The sequence below is a fragment of the Ailuropoda melanoleuca genome, chromosome 13 (genome assembly GCF_002007445.2).
Source record: "Ailuropoda melanoleuca isolate Jingjing chromosome 13, ASM200744v2, whole genome shotgun sequence".
Classification (NCBI taxonomy): Eukaryota; Metazoa; Chordata; class Mammalia; order Carnivora; family Ursidae; genus Ailuropoda; species Ailuropoda melanoleuca.
Window position 1 is genome coordinate 25,732,577 of NC_048230.1, and position 25,780 is coordinate 25,758,356.

The 25,780-nt window shown below is 45.6% G+C and overlaps 4 protein-coding genes across 6 annotated transcripts in view; 1 reads left to right on the forward strand and 3 right to left on the reverse strand.

Moving 5' to 3' along the window:
* The window catches only part of NT5C3B (5'-nucleotidase, cytosolic IIIB), a 9,902-nt gene extending 9,702 nt beyond the window's left edge, over positions 1-200 (reverse strand). Inside the window, exon 1 of the mRNA XM_034640407.1 lies at positions 66-200. Coding sequence (XP_034496298.1) covers positions 66-77 — 12 coding nt within the window. The 5' untranslated portion in view covers positions 78-200. The remainder of the gene's footprint in view (positions 1-65) is intronic.
* Positions 201-389: 189 nt separating this feature from the next.
* Positions 390-6,848, forward strand: KLHL10 (kelch like family member 10). The gene is made up of 5 exons (XM_002922122.4): positions 390-1,160; positions 3,964-4,453; positions 5,152-5,769; positions 6,087-6,236; positions 6,474-6,848. Exons 1-5 carry the CDS (start codon positions 967-969, stop codon positions 6,846-6,848), a joined length of 1,827 nt encoding a protein of 608 aa, XP_002922168.1. The 5' UTR covers positions 390-966.
* Positions 6,849-7,048: 200 nt separating this feature from the next.
* Positions 7,049-17,932, reverse strand: KLHL11 (kelch like family member 11). Its single transcript, XM_034641857.1, has 2 exons — positions 16,372-17,932; positions 7,049-12,544 (listed from the first exon to the last, which is right to left on the reverse strand). Exons 1-2 carry the CDS (start codon positions 16,914-16,916, stop codon positions 10,963-10,965), a joined length of 2,127 nt encoding a protein of 708 aa, XP_034497748.1. The 5' UTR covers positions 16,917-17,932; the 3' UTR covers positions 7,049-10,962.
* A 141-nt stretch (positions 17,933-18,073) lies between these two features.
* Positions 18,074-25,780, reverse strand: part of ACLY (ATP citrate lyase) — a 41,637-nt gene continuing 33,930 nt past the window's right edge. For 2 of the 3 annotated variants that reach the window (XM_034641856.1, XM_034641855.1), the window contains 7 exons: positions 23,522-23,676; positions 22,101-22,251; positions 21,767-21,910; positions 20,677-20,790; positions 20,242-20,324; positions 19,882-19,958; positions 18,074-19,059 (listed from right to left, as the gene is read on the reverse strand). In XM_034641856.1, the coding sequence (XP_034497747.1) occupies positions 18,965-19,059; positions 19,882-19,958; positions 20,242-20,324; positions 20,677-20,790; positions 21,767-21,910; positions 22,101-22,251; positions 23,522-23,676 (819 nt within the window). In that variant the 3' untranslated portion in view covers positions 18,074-18,964. The remainder of the gene's footprint in view (positions 19,060-19,881; positions 19,959-20,241; positions 20,325-20,676; positions 20,791-21,766; positions 21,911-22,100; positions 22,252-23,521; positions 23,677-25,780) is intronic. The other variant, XM_002922123.4, reaches the window with a different exon arrangement.

The window sequence follows — 25,780 nt, forward strand, 5'->3', positions numbered from 1 at the left end:
TGGGGGACTCGGAGCGCCCCGGGGATGGGGGCCCGCCCCACGTCGGACGCTTCCTCCCGCCTCACCTCCTCCGCCATGGCGCTCGCGGCCGGGACGACGGCGCCGGGACAACGACCTCCCCGCGGCCGCACTGCGCAGGCGTCGCCCGCCGCCAGGGGACCGGGGGACCGGGGGACCGCGGGCCGGGGGCCGGGAGAGGGCGGCGCCCGCGCTGGGCAAGACCCCGGCTGCGGGCTCTGTGTTGAGGAGGGCGAGGGTCCCAAGAGTCGGGTTACCGGGTGCCACCGGGTGCTACCGTCGAGAGCTAAAGCACTGGCCAGAGGGGTCATTTCCAGACATAAAGTTCGCCTGACAAAAAAAGCCGCAGGAAGGGAGGGGATATGGAAAACATCCAGAAGGGGTTTAACTGGGCCCACTCCTCATCACAGAAGGAAATGAGCGACTAACACAAGTCCGCAGGGCAGGAAGGCCCTGGACAGCTGGGCCGGCGTGAATTCTAATCAGCTGTCCTTCCTTCTGCCTCCTCTGCCTTGGTTTCCTTGAATTCAGTGTCTGGTGAGCCAGGCGCCCAGCAGTGGAAGAAGGTAGATGATGCTACAGGGATACAGAACTGGGCAACTGAGGTGGGCAACAGGAGCTAGAATGGATAAAAACTCTTATATGGTGTCGGTGGTCACAGTCCTGCTCCAGATTCAAGGGCTTGGAAGGTGTGGGGTGGTCTTCAGCCTGAATGGTGGGGGAGGGGCGAAGGAAGGAGGACAGGGACAGGAGAGAGTTCCAGAACCTGAGAGCACAATCCTGAGAGTGATCTCACTGCGGGCCCAGGATTCTGGAACTTGGGCTGCCTGATGGGCCCTATATGAAAGATGTAGTAGGGAAAAGGAGCGACAGCAGGCTAAAGGGGCCCCCCACAACCCTCCCCAACACCCTAGGAGAGCAGCCTCTCTCCGCTGGTCCCAGGGTGCCATGGAGATGGAGAGCGCGGCGGCCTCCACACGTTTCCACCAGCCTCACATGGAGAGGAAGATGAGTGCGATGACCTGTGAGATCTTCAACGAGCTTAGGCTAGAGGGCAAGCTCTGCGACGTGGTCATCAAGGTCAATGGCTTTGAGTTCAATGCCCACAAGAACATCCTCTGTAGCTGCAGTTCCTACTTTAGGTATAACAGGGTTGCCAGTCTAAGCCAAAGGGGGACGTGGGCTCATTCGGAGACATTCTTGTTCATTTCCTGTTTCCCACCCCATCATCTTAAGTTAGGGACACTGTCAAAACTCTGGGCTCCTGTAGCCTGGCTCCTTTGTCTTCTGAAGAGGCACAACTAGGGCTGGAGCCTCCTCTCTGCTTTTCAACTGGATTTCAACCAACTGTTGGTGGGCCAGGTGCTTTTTTCCTTTGATTCTCACCCAAACCAACCTTTGGGAAGGTTGGACAACCATACTGGATTTCCTCCTTAAACCCAGATGACAGTGTGCCACGTCGGCCGCCCCTTGTGCCCCCATCCCGGTAGAGACTATCTCAAACAGGGTGATGAATTAACAAGGATTGAGCAGATGGGAAGGAGGATGCGAGACAGCACCAAGGAAGTGTTTATCAGAAGATAAAGGGAGTTTGGGCCACAAGCACTGTGACCCAGGAAGTGGCAGAGCTATTTTGTTCATGAGCTGAAAATGTTTGAGGTATCAGTTCCAATGAACATATGATAAATGTGTCCCATCTGTTGCTAAAAATTCTCATTCACCTAGACCTACAACGGGGTATACAAAAAGACCAGATAGTGAATATTTTAAGCCTTGCAGGCCATATAGCCTCCGTCACAATGACCGCACTCTGCCTTTATAGTGGGAAAGCAGCCATAGACAATACTAAATGAGAGGGCATGGCTGTGTTCCAATAAAATGATTTATGGATGCTGAAATTTGAATTTATTATAATATCCAGGTGCAACAAAATCCTTCTATTTTTTCCCCCACTTAAACATGTGAAAAACAAGGTCATCTGGGTGGCTCAGTCAGTTAAGCGGTTTAAACTCTTGATTTCAGCTCAGGTCATGACCTCAGGGTTGTGAGATTGAGCCCTGCATGGGGCTCCACATTAGGCATGGTGCCTGCTTAAGATTCTCTCCCTCTCGGGGCGCCTGGGTGGCACAGCGGTTAAGCGTCTGCCTTTGGCTCAGGGCGTGATCCCGGCGTTATGGGATCGAGCCCCACATCAGGCTCCTCCGCTATGAGCCTGCTTCTTCCTCTCCCACTCCCCCTGCTTGTGTTCCCTCTCTCGCTGGCTGTCTCTATCTCTGTCAAATAAATAAATCTTTAAAAAAAAAAAAAAGATTCTCTCCCTCTCCTTCTGTTTCTCCCCCACCCCACTCTCTTTCTCTAATAAAAAAAAAAAAGTAAAAAACATTCTCAGCTTGTAGGTGGTACAAAAACGAGAGGTGGGCCAAATCTGGCCCAGAGGCTCTAGGTTTGCAGACCCTGGCTATAGAGATGAATCTGATTTCCAAGCCCATATTTCCTTAAACCACTTAGAAAAAGGAAGCAAAAATTTGTTAGGGCAGATTCTGCTGTCTTGTTCAACACCTAAAAAAGTACCTAGCTATACAGTGGGAGCCCAATAAATAGTTCTGGACTAGTACACTGTCAGTAATTACTTATTGAGTGCCTATTTTGTGACAGGCACTATCCAAGGTACTAGAAATAAAACAATGAGTAAAGAGATAAATATTTGTGTTCTCATAACGTTTACCTTCTAGTAGGAGGAATAGGCATTCAATAAATAAAAACATAGCAGATCTTAAGAGCTAGGGGGAAAAAAGGAAGGTAGGGAGATTTTATTTATTTATTTTTGAAGATTTTATTTATTTAGGAGAGACAGAGCTTGCAAGCGGGGGGCGGGGATGGCGGGGAGAGGCAGAGGGAGCAGCAGACTGGGGAACAGGGAGCCCAATGCGGGACTCAATCCCAGGACCCTGGGATCATGATCTGAGCTGAAGGCAGACGCTTAACCGACTGAGCCACCCAGGCACCCCAGGTAGGGAGATTTTAAATAAGAAGGTGGCGATTTTACATAGTATGGTTTGCTGACAAACCACACTATTTGACATTTGAGCAAAGACTTTAAGGGGGAGGTGGGGGTGAGAAATATGGAGATCTGCAGTGGGGAGCCTTCCAGGCAGAGGCCACAGCATGTACAAAAGACCAAAAATGAAGCACCTCTGGTGTGTGCAAGGAAAGCAAGGCCAGTGGGACTGGAATGGAATGAGGCGGGAGGTGGGAGGAAGTGGCCCGAGAGGTATTACTGGTCCAGATCTCGGACAACCTTTGCACTCCCTGGCAAGCACTTTGTATTTTACTCTGAGCAAGAGGGGATGTCAGTGGAAGGTTTGGGTGGAAGGGGTACTCATAAGGTGGTTGGGGGGTGACTATAAACTCTGGCAGCGTCAAGGGCGGACGCAGGGGCATCAGTTAGAAGGTTACTCCCAATCATCTAGGCCGGAGATGGTGGTGGCTTGGACCAAGAAGGCGGCAGTAAGAGGTGAACAGTGACCAGAGTCTGGGTGTGTGTCGACTGAACGGTACTTACTAAAAAAACGTATTGCTGAAGTTTAATTTCCTTAAGCAAGGTTGAGATAGAAGAGACCTAGGTCTTACTCCCGCCTCTAGACCCCAGTTTTCCCCCCCACAAAACAGGGAAAGTTCTAGTTATCATGAGGATTAGAAGAAGAGTAACCAAAGTCAAAGTTCTTGGCAAGGTTCTCTTGCCCACTATATAAATATGCCCACAGTCTACTCCCCACTCCCCCTCCCCATGCCAATTTATTTCCAGCATACTCACTGTGCACTACTTGGGAAATGTCCAAACTCTCCTGGACCAAAAAAAAAAAAAAAAAAAAAGGTGGGGGGAGAGCCTGGTAAACTGGAGAGAAATGTTTCAGTGGCTGCTAGTTTCTTTCTTTTTTCCCCCAGAGCTTTGTTTACAAGTGGCTGGAACAACACTGAAAAGAAGGTATACAACATTCCTGGCATTTCCCCTGACATGATGAAGCTAATTATTGAATATGCATACACCCGGACCGTCCCTATCACACCGGACAATGTGGAGAAGCTGCTGGCTGCTGCAGACCAGTTTAACATCATGGGTATTGTCAGGGGCTGCTGTGAGTTCCTCAAGTCGGAGCTGTGTTTGGATAACTGTATCGGCATCTGCAAGTTCACGGACTACTACTACTGTCCCGAGCTGAGGCAGAAGGCCTACATGTTCATACTGCACAACTTTGAGGAGATGGTGAAGGTCTCAGCCGAGTTTTTAGAGCTCTCAGTCACTGAACTGAAGGATATCATTGAGAAAGATGAGCTCAACGTCAAACAAGAAGATGCTGTATTTGAGGCCATTTTAAAATGGATTTCTCATGACCCCCAAAATAGGAAGCAGCATATTTCAGTTTTGCTTCCCAAGGTCAAGTTTAGTTATTTTTTGTGGGAGGCTTAATTGCTCATGTTCGGTTCATTTATCCCGGAGGGACTGTGCGAAAAGCCAGATTCAGATGTTTGGCAGATTCCGGGGCTGTATTTACATACACTTATATAGAAGGCATCTCCTATTCCGTGGAATTTTGCAGTTTTTTTCTTTCTTGACATTGCTAGTTCCTTCTACCCCTTAAATTCTTTGACCAAAATTCTCCCTGGCAGTGGGGGAAGGAGATGGCAAGGCCTTCAAAAGAATTCTAAAGGGCCTTCCTTTCACCCTTATTCTCTGGGTTTCCCCAAGCCCCAGGCAGAAGTGGGATAGACACCAAACCGTGAGTATTATACACAATTACAGCCATCTGGTGCTCATCTGTGTTATTTTATACAGAGGCACATAGATGTTCAATGACTGAACAATCACCACAGCTTTCCCTGGTCAAACAGTCCTGCCCAGTGGCCAAGGACGGGGCTAGCTCTGCGATCATTTGAGGTGCCTTCTATCTAGCTCTTTCTCAGCATCCAAATGTATACCACCTCCGAAAAACAAGTATCTAAACCGTGAGCTGTAAATTTCGAACACAAAATACGACCCTGCCGCCATGCAAAGGCAGACTGTAAACAGGGAGTTATGGATACGGGTTTTCCAGGTACCCTCACCCCATCTGACTTTCTGTATTTCTTTCTTAGGTTCGCCTGGCCCTAATGCACGCTGAGTACTTCATGAACAATGTGAAGATGAACGATTATGTCAAAGACAGTGAGGAATGCAAGCCAGTCATCATCAATGCCCTAAAGGCCATGTACGACCTCAACATGAATGGACCCTCTAATTCTGACTTCACCAACCCACTCACGAGGCCCCGCCTGCCCTATGCCATCCTATTTGCAATTGGTGGCTGGAGTGGCGGGAGCCCCACCAATGCCATTGAGGCATATGATGCTCGGGCAGACAGATGGGTGAATGTCACTTGTGAGGAAGAGAGTCCCCGTGCCTACCACGGGGCAGCCTATTTGAAAGGATACGTTTATATCATTGGGGGGTTTGATAGCGTAGACTATTTCAATAGCGTTAAGCGTTTTGACCCAGTCAAGAAAACATGGCATCAGGTGGCCCCGATGCACTCCCGACGTTGCTACGTCAGCGTGACAGTCCTCAGCAATTTTATTTACGCCATGGGAGGATTTGACGGCTATGTGCGTCTCAACACTGCTGAACGTTACGAGCCGGAGACCAACCAGTGGACACTCATCGCCCCTATGCATGAGCAGAGGAGTGACGCAAGTGCCACAACGCTCTACGGGAAGGTAGGAATGGGGAGCGGGGAAAGAACACGGCCAGAAGTAACGCTCTTCTTTGTTTTTTGCGGGTGGATGGAAAATAGAAGAGGCAGTACTCACTTTGTAGGACTAACTCTGTCCTCAGATGACAAAGTGGCCCTTTGTAAATGTCCTTTAAAATTTTACTCATTACAAATTTAGGGAAGTATGCACACATGGAAAAAAAGAAACCGATTGTTCAGGCTGGCATCAGATGGGTCCCCTTCTCACCACTGTATACACACCCTTTCTTTCTACTCCCCAGAGGTAGTGATTTTAATAACCTTGCGCCCCTCCTCGCACAGGTCTACATATGTGGTGGTTTTAACGGAAACGAGTGTCTGTTTACAGCGGAAGTGTACAACACTGAGAGTAATCAGTGGACAGTCATAGCACCCATGAGAAGCAGGAGGAGTGGAATAGGTGTGATTGCTTATGGAGAACATGTATATGCGGTGAGTTTACCTTGCGCCACACAAAACCGGTAACTCTGGATTCTTTGGTTCACAAATAGGTTTATACTATCATTGGTAAGCATTTGAAAAGCATTTTTTTCCCGTGGAAAATAGTGGAAAGAGGGAGGTATGAAATCACTGGTTCCCTCACCCCCACCCCACCCCCACCGGCGGCCGCTTCCTCCACGAACAGAAGCTGTGGCTAACAGTCAACCATGTTTCCCTTGCTGTCCACAGGTAGGTGGCTTTGATGGAGCAAATCGACTTAGGAGTGCAGAAGCCTACAGCCCCATGGCTAATACTTGGCGCACAATCCCCACTATGTTTAATCCTCGTAGCAATTTTGGCATCGAGGTGGTGGACGACCTCTTGTTTGTGGTGGGCGGCTTTAATGGCTTCACTACCACCTTCAACGTGGAGTGCTATGACGAAAAGACGGACGAGTGGTATGACGCCCATGACATGAGCATCTACCGCAGCGCTCTGAGCTGCTGTGTGGTGCCGGGGCTGGCCAACGTCGGGGAGTATGCGGCAAGACGGGACAACTTCACAGGACTAGCACTGCGAGATGAAGTAAAGTACTCCGCTTCGACAAGTACCCTACCTGTATGAGCCTCTTCATTTAGCTAATAAAGAGTCTAAGCAATAAGAATTACTTCTTTTAAATAAATGCAGTGTTTAAACTTGTAAGAGTACTGGAAAATGTTCGACTTAAGGGAGCCAAGGGTTGGATGAATGAGGGAGTAAGAGGGAAGGAAGAAAGCATTTATATCCAACAGTGCATCATTAAAAGAAAAATCACACAGTGCAAACTAGCTCTAAAGAAATATGTTTATTTAAAACTTACATCGAGACAATTAATAGCTTCAACACAGAACAACATAGCTTTAGGGACATAAAACAAGCTATTTTACAATGTAATGACTCAAAGCGTCCTAAATTCTACATCTCCTCTGACTTAAAGGGGGAGAGCCGAGATTATGCTCTCAGTAGAGCAGGGGCTTGGATACTGATAGCCCAAAAAACACACTGTGTATCAACTTGAACTAAGCATGTATTTTACAAATAACTCAATGAGCCCTAGCGCATGGATCCTCATCTTCAAAATCTAGCACGCTTAATTTTTCACAAGTGCATTATGCAGGAGGGTTAGGTTAACAAGCGCTCTACTGTATCTGCTTCAACGTCAGACGTTCGTAGTGATGCTCAGACAGTAGGACAAAAAGCCCTACCAAGGTCATCAACAAAGCCATTATTTTGCTATCTAATTAAATTCCTTGAAGCAAGGTGACTACTATATTATGTTACTGTTATTGTATTACTCACTCAACTATGAGCTGTTTTGTCTCTAATGACCAGAACACGTTATAATGTAGGCATTATAACAGCAACAAAAATGGACTATTCTCAAGAAAGTGACAAACTGGAGTGATAGACCGTGCCAAAATTTTGACAATTAAAGGAGAGACTGAACTGTTTCTCAAATATTCTACAGTTAAATGGCCACTATAAATACCCCATTTTTCTAGTGGAGGCAGAGAACTTGCCTGTGGAACTTTCAAAAGACAGGAAGTGTGGCCAACATATCCTTTTTATTTAAGCTTAATTTGATGAAAGTACAAAAAAAGTCCCTTTAGTTACGCTTGATTAGGCCAAGTAACTAAAATAATACAATTTAGCTTACTTGTCTACCTACAGAAGTGTCTTATTAGAATTACGAAGTAGAGAATGAAGTAGTTAAACATACCACATGCTACACTAGTCAAGAAACAAAGAAGAAAAAAGTGTGCCCTAGAAACTGCCTTACCAGCAGCCTGAAGAGTTTAAAAAACAAAAGCACACAAATCTTTGATAAACACTATCTTTCCAGCTTCAAACCTTTCTTCTATATATATATATATATATATATATATAAATATATATATAAAAGTCAATATTTTAAAAGTTTTTGCTCCCACAATACTATATAAAACTAAGCGATCAAAACAAAACTGATGTCAATGAATTGAGATTTTTAAGCAAAATATCTCTGAATTGGCACAGCAAAAGCAAAGCTGGATTTCAAGATATACAAAACTAATCATGCAAACAACTGCAAGTGGGATGTATTACTTAAACTGTAAGCTCATGACTGACATTCTCAATAGATACCACGGATTTGTTTTTTTAAAACCATGGTGGGGCAGGTATAGTTAAAGGATATCCATTCTAAGGTACAAGTAGCACTCAAAATTATGTGTAGGTATTATTTTTTTGGTATAATCAATTCCCCTCTTTTCCTTCCACAAAACAACAACAGCAACAACAAGAACAAAAGGTCTGCTTGAATACATGTTAAGCTGTCCTTTTTAAAGCTATATTTTTAACTGCTTAAATTACCAAACACATTCTTTAAGTTTTCATCAAAAAGGAAATTTCTTTCCCAAAGAGCCATTTTAGGCTGGTTATCATAGTCAGAACCTTTCTAAATACTCTGGAAGTTATTTCCAGTTTAGATTTCAGAATGTCAGCCTTGAACAGATTTAAGCAAATCTGGTTTCCTTCCTTATTAACAAGTTAGTTACGATATTTCAGAAAGACGAGTTATTGATGTGAAGTCACACATGTGATTTCAAATATGAAAATTAGAAATTCAGTCGTCAGGAAAACCTGCACACATCATGCAAGGAAGGACTTACCCCTTCTTTTCAGCCATGGCCTAGGCTGCCTGCTAAGTTAAAAAAAACAAGTTTCAATCAAGTTTTCAAAACCAGATTATATCTAAATCTTAGAGGAGGTAGAACTTGTCACATCACGTGAAAAAAGACCACCCCCCCAAAATAACTTGGTAACAATGGTCTCAGACGACAACTCTGAGATAAGATTCAAAAACCATACATCACACCTTCTAGAGAGAAACATTGTAGTGAGCTACTAAATTATTTCACCACCACCAAGAAAAGGAAGTTTGCTAGCTAGCAGGGTCCATCAGAGAGAACAGCACTCAGTGAGCTCTTCTGTCTCACTTGCATAGAACTCTCTCAACTCAGAACTAGCACTTCTCAGAAATGGCTTTTTTCAAAATAACTACAAATGGAAATTGATAAAATGGTAGAGGTGGCATAGGATAATAAATCCTCATACAAAAACAGGACTTGAAGTTTACTACCCCCACCCACCCCAATCTAAATGAAATGGTTTTAAAGCAGATTTCCAACACATTTATTGACAGACTTTGTCCTAGGCAGGGATACTAATTTAGGAATTTCAGGGAAGTTCTTGGTATAGAGTCCAAGGGCTAAATACTAATAGTCTTGCAGCAAACTGAGAGCCCAAATTTCTGGTTGTGCTTTTTCTCTTTGGATGTTTGATACAATAAGGAGGTTAATTATAATGGACTAGGGAAAAAAATAATCACTGAGCTTGAAATTCAACTTCTAGAACAGTATTCTGGAATGTCTAAGGAGACAGACATTCTGAAAGAAAGAAGAAACATACAATGGGCCCCTTTTGCAAGCCACTACAGCAGAAGTCCTCTAAGCTAACTGAATGCTAACTCGTATAAAGCTTAGGAGTGTGTTAGAGAATCAAAAGAATGAATAAAATAAAAGGTAACTAAAGCAATACATTTTTAAGAGCCATAATTGTGTACCTAAATTTGGTATTCTAGGCTCAAAGTTCCAATAAAACTCTAGGGCAACTGGATAAAATAGAAACACCAGGACTCAGAAACAATAAGGCTTCTCTTTAGCAACATTTCTCTAAATTGTCACTTCCTTCCCATATTGAAAAGTTTCTTTTAGAAAGGAATGAGGATGCTATACAATATACATTAGAGCAAAATTTAAAATTGAAGGCATTGAGTGTCGATTGTCATAGGCATTATTTACACTTAGTAATTTATCCTCAAATAAGCCTGCAACTCCTGAAAAAAGTGTTTAAATGTTTTAATGCCTTTGATTTCTCAGTCTACACTAACAATACTTTTCTTCTTAGAGAAACAAATTTCACATATATAACTTCCTCTGTAGTAAATCAATCAGCTAAAGATCAATACTCTTGTCAACTACCATCATCTCAGAGCGATGTCTCCAAGTCTGTAATAGTTGAAGAAATGAAATAATTCAAAAAATAATGAGCCAATCACAAATTTCTCATCAGTCATCTCTTCTAGACACAAAACAGAATTTCTAGATAAATACATACAACAAAATATCAATGCAATTATTCTGAAATCATCTTGCTGAAATATTGTGCTTTTCCCTTCAAATCTCAGTCTCACTATTGCACAAACCTCCTGCAGACGAGGGCTCAATGCATAAATCCTGCCCTTTTCAAAACCGGCCACTCAGGAAAAAATCAAAAGGAATATCAAAGTAAATGTGCAAATAAACTGTTGCTTAAAGCATGTTCAAAACAGTAAGTCCCTAAGACAAAGGAGTTTTAACTTGTTGGCAGAAAAACAGCCAAATGACTATCCCTGGTTTTTCCACGTGTCATTAGTAAGATCTCATTCAGCTAGCACATCCACACAAACCAGACAGAAAAAGACTACAAACCAACAAAATCACCACATATTAAAACGACTCTCCCATTCTTCAATGTTTTAACTATATTTCCTTTATATGGGGCAATAATCAGTTTAGGTAGAAAATAAGTTATCGACATACTTTTTCAAGTAACAGTCTGGGTATCCGCAGCCTCACGAAACAGGTACAACTGTTTTAAGCTGCACCTGTTAGGGAACCTAGCACTCAATCTGAGAGCTCGGCACTCGTCGCATGTTTAGGGCGTGCCGATGTATTTCTTGCATCTGTCTGATCCGGTCCTTCTGCCACATTAAGTTTTGAGGCATAGGGTATCTCTGTGTGCCATGCAAGTACCGGTATGGGATTCTTACGTGGCAAGCAGTGGCTCTACAACGCGGTTGTGGCATGGGAGGAAGAAGCATCCACCGCTTTCTTTCAGCACAGTATCGGTAGGCTTCTTTCCGATACTGTTTGTCAATATCGTCACTGTTTTTCCAGCCTCCAATAATGAAAACGTCATCTTTGTAATAGCAGATGGCTGCTCCTTCGATGCTTAGGACTTCTGGAGGTAAGCTTTCAAGGATCTCATCGGAAACTTGGCTGGCAATTTTTCTTACTGCCTCTTCATTTTCTAAAGAGTAACTCTTAGGACAGCATGATGCTGTCTGATAAAAGTTTGAATTGACCACAGACATTTGGAAAAAGCAGTAATTGTCAATAAGTGGCAAAGATTCCACATCTTGCCACTGTCGAGTCTCCGTATCATAGCATGTAATTACAGCCTTTAATCCGTCTTCTGTGTCCCGGTCCACAGGAGTGCGGGCAGCAATGTACACAAATCGGTCTTCAATGGCTAGCGCTTTGACATCTCGAAGAATCTTTGGTGCCGATTCCAAGTTGTGCCATTTATCAAGCTCAGGATTATAAACAGTCACGTCTTTAAAGCCAGGACTAAAGTTGCCATGTCCTCCAATGCTGTAGAGCTTCCCTTTGACTTCTGTTAACCCAAAAGAATGCTTCCTTGTCATCAGACTACAAACATGTTCCCATGTATTCAAGTTTGGGTTGTATCTTTCCACAGTTTTAGCAAACCCTGGTTCCATTGATCCAGCAACATACACGTAGGACTCTGTTACTGCAACAGCATGTCCATCAAGGTGATTATGAATATGGGGCAGGTTTACCCATCTGTCTTCATCAACAAAATATCCCACACATTCACTTAAATAATCCCCTCCTTCTGACACACCTCCAATAACCATGATCACGTCCATGTTTTGCCCATAGCGAGGTAATAATGAGACATGAGAGGCGGGATGCTGGAAGGTGCCAGACTGTATGTTTTCAGCCCTCAGAGCATGCCTCTCTACCGCATCGGCCACTAACTTGACGCAAACTTCATTATTGGCCACCAGCCTCTCTGGTTTGACATGCCGAGTAAGGTAAGTAGGTTTCATCTGGGACAATCTGAGCAATTTAAAAAGTTCTTCAAAGTATCTTTCTCTCTCTTCAGCATTTCTCTGAACCCACTTCAAAACTGTTTCAAAGAGAACCTCTTCGGAATCCACTGTAATTTCCAAGTCCGACAGCCAGTCTCGAATGAGATGGAAAGGTAAAGTATAAAATTCTTCATCCTGAATTACTTTGTGGAAATTTCTCCGTATCATATCGGCAGCTTTCAGAGCAAGTTGGCTCAAGGTATACATGTGAGCTAAGCTATGAATGGCCACACAATTAGAGAGATGAAGTTTTTTCTTGAGAAATTCTCCACAAAATTCTTTTAAACGAATTAAAAGGAACCTAAAATCAAGAAAAAGAAATTTTCAAATGTGCATATTTTTTGTGGTTGCATTTTAAGAACTTCTGAATTACACAAATTAAAATGGTAAGCTTCATCTCACTTTATGCCCAACATCTGAAAAAAGGCAAATCCCCCCAAATTAAAAAGGATTATGCTGAAAAGTATATTTAAAAGCATAAAGTCATCTTTATATAGGCTATATTTTGGATTATTTGTATTATATAGTTTATGTATAATTATACATGATACATACAATACACAAACAATGGAGAGTTCTTCATAGTGTAAGATTTCCTGGAACATATCCTTTAATAAAGTACAATAGTCAGAGAAAGACAAATACATATGATTTCACTCATATGTGGAGCTTAAGAAACAAAACAAACGCGCAAAGGAAAAAAAAGAGAGAGAGAGACAAACCAAGAAAGAGACTCTTAGAGAACTGATGGTTACCAAAGGAGACGGGGGAGGTTGAAATGGGTGATGGGGACTGAGGAGTGCACTTATCATGGTGAGCACTGGGTAATGTATAGAATCGTTGAATTACTGTGCTGTACACTTGAAACTAACATAACACTGTATGTTAACTATACTGGAATTAAAATAAAAAACTTAATGAAAAAAATAAAATACAACAGTCCCACACTTTATTTTTATTAGCAAAGGCAAATCCCAATCCCAACTTGTCTATGCCATTCCTGTCCTAATCCCCTGTCAATCACCAGTCTTTTCTTCAATGAGGCAGGGTCTCAGGGAAGAGACTTCATTAAGCCTTGAGTAGATGGTACAGGAACTGTGGCTCCTGGGAGGCTATGTCTGCTCAAATATCAGAAGGAACAGCAGTGGAAGCCTCTTGTCAGAGGTTTTAATCTCTTTACCAGTTTTCTCCTTGGGCGGCGGATATGAGGGCAGGGGGTGGTGCTGGAAGGGTACGGCCTGAGCTGGGTTGTCATTAAAGCAAACTCAAACAACAACAACAAATATATGAAAGTGGTTTTGTTATGTAGCTGACTAGAAGTTGTCTGCCCACCTAAATTCACTGACACATATTCCCTTGGAGAGGGTGTTTGGAAACACTGCTCTATGAAAACAACATATATATACTAGGCACTTGCCATGTGCTGGGCAGTGTGCTGGACACTTCCTACTATTTCCTTTTAAGTACCCTTGAAGGAAGGTATGATCAACAGACAGTATATGGGTGGTAGAGAGAGGGATGTTTTTCTCAGAGCTGATGGGTAAGATTAGATGTGATGGTTGCAAGGCACCTAGAACAGTGTGTAACACCAGGCAGCTGCTAAAGCAGCTGAGATGGAGAGAAGTTAAAAGTTTTAAGTAAATTGCCTGGGGCATTCTCTCCTCACCTCCAATTTCCCTATAAAGCAGGGGCAAATCTGAAAAATAAGCCCACACGACAGACATAAACATAGCTTGAGTGATTGCAATGATCCTTCTCTACCCATTTTCATTCAACAAACCTCCCTCTCTCAAATCTATACCTGCCCCCATCCTTCTTCACCCTCTAATGAATGACCCAACCTTGGGCTTTGAGAAAACAGAAGCAATCAGGCAGAAACTCCATCTCTCCACTGCCCAATCTATCTGCAGCTCTATCCTATACTCTGTCCTCCCAGTCCAACTTTTCCATTTTAAATACAGATTCTATCCCCTTCTTGGTTTTAAGGACTTTGCTCCAGCAATTATTCCCCCACTTCTGTAACATCAATTTCTCCTCTTCCACTGATTCTTTTTTTTTTTTCCAGCACACAAACAAGCTCTAGTATCTCCTATCTTAGAGGGGGGAAAAAGACCTCCCTGACTCTTCCCCAGACATTTCCATGTGTATCATCATTCTGCCCCTCTTTATAGCAAGACTTAAATGGCTCTTGTTAATGCCATCGAGGACCTCTACTATTGCCAAATCCAACAATCTATTATGGTTGACAGAGTTGACATGATTAGGCTACTCCTTCCTCCACACTCTCTCCTCTACACCCTGAGAGACCCATCTCCTCTGCTGGTTTCTTAACATTTTGGAACCCCAGGGCTCAATCCTGCCCTTTCTCTGTCTACACTCTCTCCCTAAGTAATTTCATCCAGTCCCATGGCTTTAATTACCATCTATATGCCATATTCCTCCCAATCTCTAGCTCCCAATGTTCTTATATCCAACTGCCTCCTCAGACATTCCCTGGACCAAAACTAAACTCCTGATATTCCTCCCAAACTTGCTCTCCTACACTCTTCCATGTCTTAATAAATAAATAACCCTATCTTTCCAATTGCTTGGATCAAAAAACTAGCAGTCTTTTCCCTTATACTCTACATCAAACCCACCAGTAAATTCGTCTCCTCTACCTTCAAAACATATCTAGAATTGAAGTGCTATCACCTTTACTTTTCTTCAATCCAAGCCTCTACCACCATTCCAACCTCCTAATCTCTGCTTCTGCAGATTCTTCACATCAGATTGCATTGTTCCTCTGCCCCCAAAGCAAAATTCTTCAAATCAGACTGCATCATTCCTTTGCCACCAAACCTTCCCATCTCACACTCATTCAGAGTAAGAGTTCCTTCCACAGGCTGCAAGCCCTTGGGAATCCAAGCTCCATGGAAACTAGATCCATTCCCAACACCACCCTGAGGGGCCTCTCCCACCCGTCTCCACCTGCATCCATCTGATCCAGCCACACTGGCCTCCTGCTATTCTGTAACATCCAGATAAGCTCCGCCTCGCAGCCTTTCCACCTGTGTTCCCTACCTGAAGCACTCTTTACCTCATCTCCTTCAGTTCTTTGCAAAATGTCTTCATTAGGCATTCTCTACGTACCCAATTAAAAAACACAGTTCCTCTCCACTGGCACTTTCTATCTGCCCTTACCATGCCGTATTTTTCATCAAAGCTGTAACAATCATCCGACATGATGTCTACTTATTTATTGTCCATTTACCAAAGTAAGTGCAAGGGGGAAAGGGACTTTGTTTTGCTCACCACTGAATTCCCAGCACCTGAGGACCCAGTGTCTGATCTGATGCATAACAGGCACTCAATAGGTACTTGTTAAAATAATGTACCTGTAACACAATACTGCCAAAACAGACTCCTCCGTATCTCTAAAAATGGCATCCCCCTGCCTCCTAACCATTCTCTGAAGCATCCATTCCTACCCTTTACAGTCCATTTCTCACAGTAGCAGAATCGGCTTTTAAAATAATCACATCAAGGGACTCCTTCACCCAGCTTCCCATCGCTCAGTTAAAAAAAAAATCAAACTTCTTATTTCAGTGCATTTCACACACCCTTCACCTACGAGATCCAGCTCCACTGGGTATCTCCTTTAGTTCTTTAAGCCAATGGGATCCGGCCAGAAGACCTTTGCGCTATCTGCCCGGAATGTTCATTTCCCATCTTTGCACGGTAGGTTTTTCTTGCCGTTTGGAGGTCGGTTTAAATGTCACCTCCTCAGAAAGGTCTTTCCTCTATCCAATCACTATCCTTTCATGCTTTTTAAATGTCAACACAGCACTGATTACACGCAGACTTTTTTTTTCATTGCCTTTGTCCTTCCACCTGGAATCTGAGCTCCCTAACAGCAGGGCGCCCTCGTCAGACCGGCCGGCTGCAACCTCAGTACCCAGGGCAGTGGCTACCCCACAGCACACAGCAGGAGCTCAATAAGTATCAAACAAATGCATTTCCTCGGGGCTCCCTCCGGTCGCACCCCTAGGCATTGCCTCCCCGCCGCCGCCGCCCCCTCCCTGGAAGCGGCCCTCGGTGGGCGAGCATCTCCACCGCCCGGCGTGCGGCCCTCCGCATCCCGCCTACCTGTCGGCCAACTCCAGCACCTCGTGCACGCTGCCCGTGCTGACGCGGATGCGCCCAGTGTACATGTATTCGATAACGGCTTCCACCGTGTCGGGCTCGGGCCCGGGTTCGGAGCTCCACTTGCGCATCTCCACCCGGCCCGAGCGGGACTCCGAGAACTGACCCGAGAGTAGGGGCGTGAAGTACTCGGTGGCGGCGGCCAGCACCGAGCGGTGGGCCCGGAACTCGCGGCCTCCCGCGCCGCCGAAGCACAAAGTAATGTCGCAGAAGAGGCCCTGGCGCCGCTGCTCGTTCTGCCTCCAAGACAGCTCCGAACAGTGAGAGCTGCACTCGAAATCCTCGGCCTCCGGGCCCGGATCGCCCCCGCTCGCCTCCATTGCAGATATGCCGGGCCCAGACCCGAAGTCCACCGTGCCGCTGCCTCGGACTTCGGCGGCCAGTCCTGCCGAGCCGGCGGCGGCCGTCTCCATGCTCTCCATCTCCAGCACCTGAAGAGATGCGGCCGCTGCCGCCGCCGCTGCCGCCGCCACCGCCGCCGCCGCCATCTTGACGCCGCCGCGCCCGACCTCCACAGCCTCGGAACGATCCAGCCGTTCTGGTGCGGCACAGAGGGATTCTGGGAATAAATAGTGGGCGCTGGGCGGAGCCGGGCGCCGCTGGTGTGCGCACGCGCGGCCGCGCCCGCTCGGAGCTGTCCCACCTTGGAGAGGGTTTAACGGTGAGGCTTCCCCAGAAGTCCTACACCCAAGTCTCAGTGGGAGGTTGGCTTGTCTCCTTCCCCTTAGAGTGGCATGCTCTTCGTGGTCATTTTGTACCAAAAGCCACCCTGGACCATCAACCCATTGTTAGTGCCTCGGGCGGCAACAGTGGACTTTAACTTAAAGATTTAAAATTAATTTGGAGTGAACATTTAAAAAAGAGAAAAGGCTTGAGACTGAAACCTAGCTAAGCAGATGAGGGTGAGCAAGTTACTTAGTATCTCTGAACCAATTTATGTTCTAAAAATGGGATAATATCTATTTTGGGAGATCGCTGTGAGGATTAAATGAGATTATTGTGTCTTAACGTAGTGCTGGAACCATAGTTAGTGTTCCGTTCTTTAGAAGATGCAGAAGCCACTTCGGGGGTTTAAGCAAGGGAGTGGCTCAATTAGTGTTTTAAAATATCACTGGTAGCTCTAGAAATAATGAAAAAGTGGCATTAGGGGCACTAGTTAGACTAGATATGGATGGATCAGAGGGATAATGAAAGGATACATGCAGAGGAGGTGACAACCAGAGAGAAGTGGAGGAAAGGAGGACTCTCTTTGGCTTGAGTATCTGGGTAGAGCTTTGGTTCCTCTTCACTGAGAAAGGGAGTGGTACAGACTTAGGGGAGAACATATGGGTTTTGTTTTTAAATTTTATTTGTTCACCTTTTTTTAAGTTTATTTTTTAGTAATCTCTATACCCAAGGTGGGCCTCAAACTCACAACCCTGAGACAGAGTCACATGCTCCACTGAATGAGCCAGCCAGAAGCCCCCTTAGGGGGTTTTCTTTGAAGCTAGTGTTTTGATTAGTTCTTTCTCTGTGTGTGTGTGTGGGTGTGGGTGTGTGTATGAAGAGGTGGATGAACATTTAAAAAAAATGACATGTAGTAAAACCGTAAGTATAGTTCAAAGAAATACAGAGGAAAGGATATGGAGGACATGAGACAGTAGTGTGTCTTCATTGTTACTGGATAGTTTATTGAAAGCAAACTGATAATACAGAGAAGAGACTGAGGTGGCAGCTGCCAGAATCTTGGAGGATTACAGATGCAAACTGGCTGGAAACGAGTCCTTGAACCCACACGTCAGTAACACACTGATAAATCAGTTGCATAAATACAGAGAATGAAAGACACGGGACATTTCACAGCTTTTCGCTTTGCATTTGTTTTAAACATATGTATGTTACAACTTTACATTTTAAATTACCACTCCACATATTTTGTGACAAAGGCTAAGGATGCAATGGTCCCATCCCCCTGACATAAGCAGAGTTTGGTCTGCAACATACAACATTTCAGTGAGATACCAAACAAACCCTAAACACATAACACATAAAAAGATCTTTTAAAAATCAGATGAACACAATGCTCTTCGGGTTATACGAGGAAGAAAGGGAAGTGGAAAAATAAGACATTAGGGATGCTTTCAATCGATAGTGTCTTGAGGTCTTAAAAGTTTCATTCCCTTCCTCCAAGAGGGGAAAAACATTTTTTTTTAACTAATGGAAAAAAGAAAGCAACATCATAACACCCTACAATGAGGAAAAACACTATCCTTACAGTGCTTAGATGCTTCCATATAATAAATACAGCAGGTAGCAGAGCAAATGTCACAATTTATTGGCTTGGTTTTTATTTCTATGCTTATAAAAAAAATACTAAGCTTCTTTGTGTGGACTGAACAGTGTTAGCCTGGGGCTGTCTTCGGTGCCTGTACACCCGTGGCTGTTTACATTCCAGGCCCATCCTAGAGCAAGCTCCCGTGCCAGCTGTCTGCACGCTGTTTGTTTCCCAGGGGAGGAGTTCTTGTCTTCACTTTACTGCAGCGGGGTTCCTGGCTCATTACATGCTCATGTGTTCCGGAAGAACATATGAAATATCATCCCACGGGTGACGATACAGCCCCTGCTTCAGCCTCTTCTGATCGAGATAGTGTCCTGAAATATGGAGCAAAGGCATCTTTTTTTTTTTTTTTAAAGATTTTATTTATTTCTTAGACAGAGATAGAGACAGCCAGCGAGAGAGGGAACACAAGCAGGGGGAGTGGGAGAGGAAAGAAGCAGGCTCATAGCAGAGGAGCCTGATGTGGGGCTCGATCCCATAACGCCGGGACCACGCCCTGAGCCGAAGGCAGACACTCAACCCCTGTGCTACCCAGGCGCCCCAGAGCAAAGGCATCTTTTTATTAAGAGTTGGTGAGTCTGTTAAAAGTTTGGCGAGGGGGAGAGGATAAGGATGAGAAATCTTTCTAATACAAAAAAAATGAGGAAGTAAATCCAGATCCACTGCTTAGGTGGATGGCAGCCTGGGTGAAAGGCAACTGTTAGATTTCATTCTGTTTTCCTGGGCTGGCAACCGGTTAGACATTTCCAAGAACAAAGGAACAAAGATAAAGGGGGAAGTTAAAGTAAAAAGGAAGGATTAGGAACAATGATGAAGGTAATGTGACATGTAGAAACTTGCCACATAGGTAAGTGTTATAGCTGAACCACTGGGGGAAACCAAACCAAAATGAATTTTTTTTTTTAAAGATTTTATTTATTTGAGAGTGAGAGAGCACGCGTGCGTGCGAGCACGAGCGGTGGGGAGTGGCAGAGGGAGAGGGAGAAGCAGACTTTGTGCTGAGCAGGGGAGCCCGATGCAGGGCTTGATCCAGGACCCAGGGATCATGACCTGAGCCGAAGGCAGATGCTTAACCACTGAACCACCCAAATGCCCCCAAACCGAATTCTTAATCACAGCAACAACTACCAACTCACCAATGAAGCCCATACTCCTTCCCAGCACAAAGATGCCATTGAGGGCTCCAATGTCAATATATTCATCAGCTTCCTCCCTGCAACACAAAATCAACCTGTGGTTTTAAAGCAGCTCACATGACTGCCCTCCTCCCCAGAGACGGTACAACTTCTGCCCTCAAACGAGAAGCGAGCTCTCTTTGGTTTCGAAGTAGAGAAAGGGTGCTCTCGGTGGTTAAGAGTAGAGTAGAGATTATTTTTGTTCTCTTTAAACCTCTCCCTATTTTCTAAATCCTCTGTAATGAGCACTTTTAGCTTTTAGCACTGGAAGGTAACAACAGCATCAGTAATTGTTAAGAAGAAAATGGTCGCAGAGCTCACCGGGTAAAGGACCCACAGTTTCTAAGCATGTCTACAAACGCAACTCCAATGAAACCGTCGACGTTCAGGATCAGATTTGGTTTCTGGGAAGGCAAAAAATTCAAAGCACTTATTATTTCTCATTTTTTCTTTATAATTTTCCACAGTTACAACTACTAAACCTAACTACAAATTCTGACCACAATTTACAAACCTCCCACCAAAATATCCCAGCTGGTTAGGAAAGTTCAACTCCCAATGTCTAGCAGAGGACCCAATTCCTAGTTGACACGGGAGATGTATCTGTTGAACTTAGCAGTGCAACAGAAACAGAATTTCCCAGAAAACCTGGTTTGATTTTGGCTGCACAATCAAAATGTGGGCTGGCTCTTGTTTTCCCCCAAATAATGCACCCACAAGCCATGATGTGGGAATTAGGGCCATTTTCTCCTTTACCTTCGAGGTGGTAATCTTCTCGACCTCCAGCGCATAGTCAAGCAGAGGGGTGGCGGGGAAGTGCTGTTTGACGTAATCTTTGAGGATCTGCACTCGCATGTCTGGGTTGTTTATCTAGAAAGTGACCCAAAGTTATAGAGGAACCTACCCTAACATCGCTATTAAGAGACACGTTTGCGCTCCTGCCACAGACGGACACAAATACATGCGTCATATCCGGGAGGTGTGTTTCCGGGACCTGATCCACGTGTCTGATCCCATGCGGCACAGATGATGACACTGCTGTGGGACTTAAGGTTTCCAAAGTCTTTATGTCACCAACAAGGAACTGAGACCTGGAGATGTTAACTGCACTTGCCACAGGCCATGGGCCTCGGCTGAAGCAGCAGGGCCCGGGCTCACCTCCTCTCCAACCAAAAGTCTTAGGTTCTGGCCACTAACCAGCTGCCCGCTAGTTCAACAGCCTCCTGCAACTGTAACAAAGTTCGACAGAGTTCTTCCTTTTCAAACTGGCAAGGACTTATTGGTGTGGGGCAGCAGAGCACCCCTGAAATTTTCAGGAAAGCCCTGGACCTGTCATGCGTGAGGCTGCACCACCTGCTAAGAGACCCATGCTAAGCAAGAATCGGTCAGCGGGGCAGGGAGGTGGTTCAGGCACCAGCCAATGCCCAGTACTACAGTGACCTCTGCCGCCGCCGGCCCCCAAGCAGACAGCACTGCTCCAGTCCACAGCGCAGAGCCTCTTCCCGAGAGAATGTCAGACCTGGGCTGCCACACTCAGGCTTTTGGGTTCCTCCCTTTCTGGAGTCCATACTGACCCAGCGTGTCTCTTTGCTAAGGGAGGAGGTCACTGTGGCTGCAAAGCCTGGAGGGAATGTTTCTCAGAACTAACACTAATGTAAAGCTATTTAAGGGCATTCTGTATTAAAAGGGAAAAATAGCTGCCTTATCTTTGACATCTGTCAACACAGCCAAAGCCTTGCAGGTTAAGAGTCAGAAGCCTGGGTGTTCCCAGCTAGAACAGTGCTGTCTTGTCACCACCCACCTGCCTCCACCTGCCGATCGGTCCTTAAGGAGGGCCACAACTTACCGATTTCACTCGGTGACCGATGCCCATGATCAGCTTTCCTTCCTTCTTCATCTTGTTCACAAACTCCATGGGGATAATACCACTGTCAAAGGCTTTGCTGAACATCTTGGCAGCAGCATCCAGGGCACCCCCAAACCGGTCCCCCTGTAGGACAAGCAAGCCCATGTTGGGAAGAGCCTCCTTCAGCTTTGCAGTCCAATCTGGCATGCCCCAAACTGCCTTGTCACGGGGTTCTACACTCCAAGGCTCCTTCTAGGACCCTGTGGCAGTGAGGGCATGTTGCCAAAGCCGTGTGTCCCCTGCAGTCCTCACCTCCCAGGAAGCAAGTACTCACAATAGTGAGCAGCCCCGAGGTGAGGCTGGAAACCAGGTCCTTCCCAGCCCGAGCGCAGATGATGGTGTTGTGAGCCCCAGACACAGCTGGCCCGTGATCTGCCGTCACCATCAGGCACATCTCAATGAACTGGCAGGCATACTTGGGCAACCTAGAGTGGGAGGAAAGGGGCACTAAGAGGAGGGTCAGAACAGAGGCGAGCAGCCGAACAGGAGCTATGCTGATCTGAAGAGCCAAGCTCCTACTTGCTCCCATTTCCCTCAATAAGGCACTCACATTCAAGAAGGGCAGCAACGTCACAACCCACGTCTAATACTGCATCAAGCAGTCCCACAGCAAAACCTCCTGATGTTTGAGCAGGTCCTAACTTGCTGATAGCAAATACTGCTTTTAAAGATTTTTAAAAATTCATTTGAGAGAGAGAGTGCACACGCACAAGCACGAGCATGGGGGAGGGGTGAGGGGGGAGGGAGAAGCAGACTCCTCGCTGAGCAGGTAGCCCAATACCAGGCTTGATCCCAGGACCCCAGGACCATGACCTGAGCTGAAGGCACAGGCTTAACCAACTGAACCACCCAAGCGCTCTGCAAATACTGCTTTTAAAACTGTTAGCCACCAGGGTTGGAAAATCTCTTCTTTAGATGGCTTTCAGCATGAGTTGCTGCAAGAGAATGTAACCTGTATTTGTGGCTTCCCTCTATGTGCCAGAGGGAGAAGTGAGACTCCCGTCCCCTTCTCCATGTAGGAGGCCCCAGGTCTCTTGCAGGGTTCAACCCCCCAACTGATGATTAAGAGCAAATCTGGAAACATGGGGATACAAGAGCAGACAGGGAAACACCGCTCAGGTGTTACGACCTGTCAATTCCTCGTAAGAGGGGCCTAAAGCAGGACCAAGATCCATCTCTGCAGCTGAGGGCATGACACAAAACAAGACTTCCACCTGGCCTTCTGCCCAGTGCCACCCCAAACCAGGGCTCTGTGAATCAGTACTCACTGGCCCCCTTGCCCTGCTGACAGTCCCAGGGGAGGGCTAAGTTTGGGAGTTGCAAAGAAACCAATTTTTAGTGCCGCCGGGCTTGTACTCTTTGAGCTACCAGAGCCATCTAGACCTTTCTCTCAAGAGGCCTGCATTTACTCTGTCTCATTTCTTTAAGAGCAGCAAGAACAGGGGCTGATCCAAGATCCCTGATGAGGTCATTGCTTCCTACTTCTCTTAGTTGAGACTGGCCTTTCTGTCCTTGGAAGACCTAGGAACAGCCGGTATCTCTTTCCTCTGGCCTTGCAATTGATCTGTGGCCATAAAGATTGATCCTGGACATATTCCCCAAGGCTGCCCACCCCCACTCCCTGGTCAGGGGAAAATCCTTAACTCTGAGCCACAGATGGAGGAATCCTGCCATCTTTTGTCTGGCACACCTCACCTTCTCTGGAACCACAGGAGGCCAAGGACCCCACCAATGCCCATCTCCTCCTTGAAGACCTCGGTGATGGGCATGCCCGCATAGATGAGCTCCTGTCCTCGCTCGTCACAGATGCTGGTCATGAATGAGGCAGGTTTGCGGATCAAGCCCAGCTCCTGAGCAGAGACGGGGGAGGGGGAAGCAGCACAACGTGACCACAGAACCACAGTGTCTCAGGTAGGTCTTAAATTCTGACTGCCAAGTACCAACCCTCAGACCAACTCATCCCAAGAAAGAAGTACAAAAGCCCTTCTATTATCTGGTATTCACTGTAGAAAACAGGAGGGCCATGCCCATGGCACCCACGGCACCCACAGTTCACATCCACAGGTTCGTTTTCACCTCACAAATATGTCCTAGGGAGAGGGAATGAAGCTCAGAAACCAACCCAAGGTCACCTGGCTAAGAAATGCAAGAATGAACCCAAAGGGAAATTTTTCTAACACTCCACATTTAGCTGCCAACCCCCCACCAAAATGTAATAACGCACGTGGCTGTGGAAACGGGGGATCCCCTCAAGATGTCTTTCACCCAGGGAAAGGGATTGGGGCATCGTTGCCAACTCTGCCTAAGCCCATTTCTCCAATTATCCCCTACCAACTTTAAGATTTTTTTTTTTAAAGATTTTATTTATTTATTTATTTGACAGAGATAGAGACAGCCAGCGAGAGGGGGAACACAAGCAGGGGGAGTGGGAGAGGAAGAAGCAGGCTCATAGCGGAAGAGCCTGATGTGGGGCTCGATCCCATAACGCCGGGATCACGCCCTGAGCCGAAGGCAGACGCTTAACCACTGTGCCACCCAGGCGCCCCAACTTTAAGATTTAAAAAAAATTTTTTTTGGAATTTTTAAATAATAAACTTGTGTTCCAAGCCCAGAGCACACACTTTGCAATCTCAGCACTAACCACTGGGGAGAAGGGCCCTATTGATTTTAATTTAAAAACGCCTTTCTGCCTTAATGTTTGTCAGTTTAATGGACATCTATCTGGCCTTTCTTTCTCTACTTTCATTTATATATATAGACACATGGAGACTATACAACACTGTTTTGTGTATGTACATTTTTTCATAATCATGATATACTGTCCCAAAATGTCCTATTTACTCAATGAACTTGAGCTCCATAAATGTCGGCACATACATAAATCTAGCTCCTTCCTTTTAACTGCTATATAGTATCCCATCATCATATGACAAAACCACAACTGAGCCATTCTTCCACTGATAACCATCAACTGGAAAAATCTTGAACACATCTGTGTGAATGCATAAGCATTTCCCTGAAGTAGCTTTCTAGATACGGAATCACTATGCCACCAGGTGTGAACACTCTTTTTTTTTTTTTTTGGTAGTAATCTCCATACGCAACGTGGGGCTTGAACTCATGACCCCAAGATCAGGAGTCACATGTTCCACGGACTGAGCCAGCCAGGTGCCTCAGGGGTGAGCACATTTTTATTTTTAAGTTTTATTTTATTTTTTTAATTTGAGAGAGAGAAAGGGCAAGAGCCGGGGGGTGGGGGTGGGAAGCAGACTCCCCACTGAGGAGGGAGCCTAACTCAGGGCCTGATCCTGAGATCCCAGGGTCATGACCTGAGCTGAAGGCAGATGCTTAAATGACTGAGCCACCCAGGCTCCCCAGGGGTGAGCACTTTTAAATCTGATATTACCCAATTGCCTTTCAGAAAGGTTGTGCCCGGTTCCACTTCCACCACCAGTGGACAAACGCACCAGTGTCCTTACACCCACAGAGACACAACATATTATCAAAGAATTTTTTCCTTGTTGGGGCGCCTGGGTGGCACAGCGGTTAAGCGTCTGCCTTCGGCTCAGGACGTGATCCCGGCGTTGTGGGATTGAGCCCCACATGGGGCTCCTCCGCTATGAGCCTGCTTCTTCCTCTCCCACTCCCCCTGCTTGTGTTCCCTCTCTCGCTGGCTGTCTATCTCTGTCAAATAAATAAATAAATAAAATCTTAAAAAAAAAAAAAAAAAAAGAATTTTTTCCTTGTTGACCCAAAAGGGGAAAATTGGTATCACAATTGAGCATTTATTTTTTCATGTTGAAAGGTCACTTCTTACCCATTTTTCTAGTGGTCTTTTAAAAATGGATTTCAGAGAGTTCTTGGGTCTTAAGAATATTAGCTTTTCATCTCTATCGCTTAGACGAGCAGGCAGAGCGGACTCTCTGCTTCACCCTGAAGTCCCTTCAAGCAAGT

Excerpts from the sequence above, each read along its gene's own strand:
- KLHL10 (XM_002922122.4), top strand. The coding sequence starts at position 967 with ATGGAGATGGAGAGCGCGGCGGCCTCCACACGTTTCCACCAGCCTCAC. Across the intron at positions 1,161-3,963 it reads AGCTGCAGTTCCTACTTTAG|AGCTTTGTTTACAAGTGGCT; the intron begins GTATAACAGGGT and ends TTTTTCCCCCAG. Across the intron at positions 4,454-5,151 it reads TTTCAGTTTTGCTTCCCAAG|GTTCGCCTGGCCCTAATGCA; the intron begins GTCAAGTTTAGT and ends TTTCTTTCTTAG.
- KLHL11 (XM_034641857.1), bottom strand. The coding sequence starts at position 16,916 with ATGGCGGCGGCGGCGGTGGCGGCGGCAGCGGCGGCGGCAGCGGCCGCA. Across the intron at positions 12,545-16,371 it reads GTGCTGGAGTTGGCCGACAG|GTTCCTTTTAATTCGTTTAA; the intron begins GTAGGCGGGATG and ends TCTTGATTTTAG.